Source organism: Ranitomeya variabilis, chromosome 3, assembly GCF_051348905.1.
Source record: "Ranitomeya variabilis isolate aRanVar5 chromosome 3, aRanVar5.hap1, whole genome shotgun sequence".
Classification (NCBI taxonomy): domain Eukaryota; kingdom Metazoa; phylum Chordata; class Amphibia; order Anura; family Dendrobatidae; genus Ranitomeya; species Ranitomeya variabilis.
The window spans coordinates 378,340,055-378,344,151 of record NC_135234.1 but is presented as its reverse complement, the minus strand read 5'-3'; the positions used below and the strand labels follow the sequence as shown (position 1 = coordinate 378,344,151).

Below are 4,097 nucleotides of genomic sequence, written 5' to 3'. Positions count from 1 at the left end.
TGAAAATCCCAGTAGATCAGCAGTTTCTGAAATACTCAGACCAGCCCTTCTGGCACCAACAACCATGCCACGTTCAAAGGCACTCAAATCACCTTTCTTCCCCATACTGATGCTCGGTTTGAACTGCAGGAGATTGTCTTGACCATGTCTACATGCCTAAATGCACTGAGTTGCCGCCATGTGATTGGCTGATTAGAAATTAAGTGTTAACAAGAAGTTGGACAGGTGTACCTAATAAAGTGGCCAGTGAGTGTAGAGTGCCTTCTATTCAGCAGTTCCCCTCGTAGTATATCTGATTTCTAGGGGGTGTCCTCTATTCATGGCAAGTGGGTGTTATGTAATGTGTATTTTTTGCCATGGTCGACAAATCAAAGAAGCAGACTACATCATAGTTAAAAGTTCAAATATTTATTTGTAGTAACTGTCAAAATTGAAAAACTTTTCTAATAAAATTGAGAATAGAATGATTTGTTGTTTTTTTTTGTTATTAACAAAATTCAACACGTAAACACTGTAAACATCCCCAAAATGGGATTATAAACCTGTGGATGTCCAAGTCCACTCATTAATTGCCGCCAGGAGGGCATGCTTCCAGCTTTCATTAGTATTGCGCAAGGCCCTTTCCTCGTCACCACTGACGGTGAGTCATTCGGCACTTGCGCAACACTTATCAGAGCTGGAAACATGCCCTCTTGGCGGAAACTGAGGAGTGGACTTGGACATCATGGCGTTTTAAACATGAAAAGCAACATTATGCCTACTGGTCCTCATATAGGCTTTGTGAATATGAGTAGTAGCTCCAGTCTGGATAACATCCCCAAAATGGGATTATAAACCTGTGGATGTCCAAGTCCACTCATTAATTGCCGCCAGGAGGGCATGCTTCCAGCTTTCATTAGTATTGCGCAAGGCCCTTTCCTCGTCACCACTGACGGTGAGTCATTCGGCACTTGCGCAACACTAATCAGAGCTGGAAACATGCCCTCTTGGCGGAAACTGAGGAGTGGACTTGGACATCATGGCGTTTTAAACATGAAAAGCAACATTATGCCTACTGGTCCTCATATAGGCTTTGTGAATATGAGTAGTAGCTCCAGTCTGGATAACATCCCCAAAATGGGATTATAAACCTGTGGATGTCCAAGTCCACTCATTAATTGCCGCCAGGAGGGCATGCTTCCAGCTTTCATTAGTATTGCGCAAGGCCCTTTCCTCGTCACCACTGACGGTGAGTCATTCGGCACTTGCGCAACACTTATCAGAGCTGGAAACATGCCCTCTTGGCGGAAACTGAGGAGTGGACTTGGACATCATGGCGTTTTAAACATGAAAAGCAACATTATGCCTACTGGTCCTCATATAGGCTTTGTGAATATGAGTAGTAGCTCCAGTCTGGATAACATCCCCAAAATGGGATTATAAACCTGTGGATGTCCAAGTCCACTCATTAATTGCCGCCAGGAGGGCATGCTTCCAGCTTTCATTAGTATTGCGCAAGGCCCTTTCCTCGTCACCACTGACGGTGAGTCATTCGGCACTTGCGCAACACTAATCAGAGCTGGAAACATGCCCTCTTGGCGGAAACTGAGGAGTGGACTTGGACATCATGGCGTTTTAAACATGAAAAGCAACATTATGCCTACTGGTCCTCATATAGGCTTTGTGAATATGAGTAGTAGCTCCAGTCTGGATGGTGTTCTTCAGACTGGGCTACTACTCTGGATGTTGGTGCACCTGCAGCAGCACTTGGAGCAGATGGCAGAGGTCTATTGAATGCTGCTGCAGGTGCAAGAGGAGTCGGCGTCGGTGGATGCCAGATGTGGTTTAGTGAACAAACCATTTCTTCAAAGGTTGGATTTATATGCGGATACTTCTTAAAACATGTCACCGCCATTGAAATATACGTCATGCAGGAGTCCTGGACCTCGGGGGACAGAGTACGCATTCTGGAAGCTAGAGTGGTTCCATATGCTGAGAATTGATCCTCTTCAGGTTGGCGATCAATTAGAGAAATTGCCCTTGCCAAGGCAGCCGTCTCCTCATCCTCCTTTGAAGAGCCTCTTTTCCTCTTCCTCTGTGTTGAGGCTGGAGGTGGAGGTGGTGTTGGTGGCGGTGGTGGCGGCGGCGATGCCAATGAACTAGTCTCGGAGAGGGGCAGATCATCATTTTGGGTAGAAGGGTCAGGCCTTGGCTCATTTGGAAGAGAGCTGGTAGCAGGCTGTGAAGCATGTTCATACACTGGAGTTGTTGCTGTGGCCGGGATTTCGGTCATCGGCTGGACATTGCCTATGGTTCTGTAAAGAGAAACATCAAAACAATAGTTTTAATACATTTTATTTTCTATTCAAAATTAAAGACGTTACTGATACTTACGGTCGGTAATGTAGACTGCCGCTTAAAAATTGGAGTTCCTGTTCAAAACGCCCTTGAGAAGCAGGTGCCGCAGAGCCACTTGGTGCTTCTGACCGTGACCGTGTAAATCTGTCCCTCACCGACCTCCAGCGGGTTCTCAAGGCTGAAACTAAAAAGTGAAAAATTGAACCTATTAATATACTATTCAACTACATACAGACAAGAAATTCAAAAATACTCCTCCAAAATGGAAAATATTTACCAATTTCTTTTTGCCGCTCCTTTGTGTATGACTCGTACAGGGGATAGAGGGTGACACAGACCTTGTGCCAGGAAGCAGTTTTTGTATATTTGTTGGAAAACTCCCGGCACCCCTTATCCCAAAGACATGGGAAGTTTTGAACCTAAAAAAGGTAAAACATTAACTACTAGTTATACACACAAAATTTGACAAACTTGATAGAGGCAGAAAAAGTAACACAGGCTGCTGAGGAATGACAACCCCAACTGCTTGTTATTACCTTCACACGCATATGGGACACACACGCACAGGGGACACACACGCACAGGGGACAGAAAATCCGGTGAAGAGCGTTTTTTTTAATAAATATTTTGCTAGGTTTAAAACTAAATTGGAAATAAATAGGGATTCAACGCAGGGCGCAGAGAACGCAGCAAGTTGCGTATCTAAGTGCCACGTATCACGTATTTCGGTGCCACGTGCCAAGTATTTAAGTGCCACGTGCCACATATTTCAGTGCCACGTGCCACGTATTTCAGGGCCACGTGCCACGTATTTCAGTGCCACGTATCAAAGTGCCACGTGCCACATATTTCAGTGCCACGTGCCACGTATTTCAGGGCCACGTGCCACGTATTTCAGTGCCACGTGCCACGTATCAAAGTGCCACGTGCCACATATTTCAGTGCCACGTGCCACGTATTTAAGTGACACGTGCCACGTATTTCAGTGCCACGTGCCACGTATCAAAGTGCCACGTGCCACATATTTCAGTGCCACGTATTTAAGTGACACGTGCCACGTATCAAAGTGCCACGTATCAAAGTGCCACATATTTCAGTGCCACGTGCCACGTATTTCAGGGCCACGTGCCACGTATTTCAGTGCCACGTGCCACGTATCAAAGTGCCACGTGCCACATATTTCAGGGCCACGTGCCACGTATGTCAGTGCCACGTGCCACATATTTCAGTGCCACGTGCCACGTATTTAAGTGACACGTGCCACGTATTTCAGTGCCACGTGCCACGTATCAAAGTACCACGTGCCACATATTTCAGTGCCACGTGCTACGTATTTAAGAGACACGTGCCACGTATCAAAGTGCCACGTATCACGTATTTCAGTGCCACGTATTTAAGTGACACGTATCACGTATAAGTGCCACGTATTTAATTGCCACGTATTTAAGTGCCACGTATCAAGATTTTCCATGGAGAACAGACACATCCAGAGATATGTCTGCTCTCCACGGCTGCAGCAACACACTGACAGGAGCCATAGTTCCTGTCGGTGTGTCACTGCGCATGCGCGAGCGAGTTTACCGGCGGTCATTGACCCCGGCACTCTCGCTTAACGGCAGTGCTGCGTGGGAAAGTTCAACGCAGCTGTACTGCTGTTAACCAAGACGCCGGAGTCATTGAGCTCCGGAACAGTACGCGATACACTGCTAGGAGCTTCGCTCCTGGCAGTGTATCGCCGGAGAGCAGGGGATCGGCGTGGG

At 46.7% G+C, this 4,097-nt stretch overlaps 1 protein-coding gene across 1 annotated transcript; it reads right to left on the bottom strand.

Annotated features, from left to right (window-relative positions):
• Window positions 1-267: 267 nt before the first annotated feature.
• LOC143818246 (uncharacterized) lies at window positions 268-2,753 on the bottom strand. Its single transcript, XM_077299604.1, has 3 exons — window positions 2,615-2,753; window positions 2,374-2,521; window positions 268-2,294 (listed from the first exon to the last, which is right to left on the bottom strand). Exon 3 carries the CDS (start codon window positions 2,270-2,272, stop codon window positions 1,640-1,642), a length of 633 nt encoding a protein of 210 aa, XP_077155719.1. The 5' UTR covers window positions 2,273-2,294; window positions 2,374-2,521; window positions 2,615-2,753; the 3' UTR covers window positions 268-1,639.
• Window positions 2,754-4,097: the final 1,344 nt, after the last annotated feature.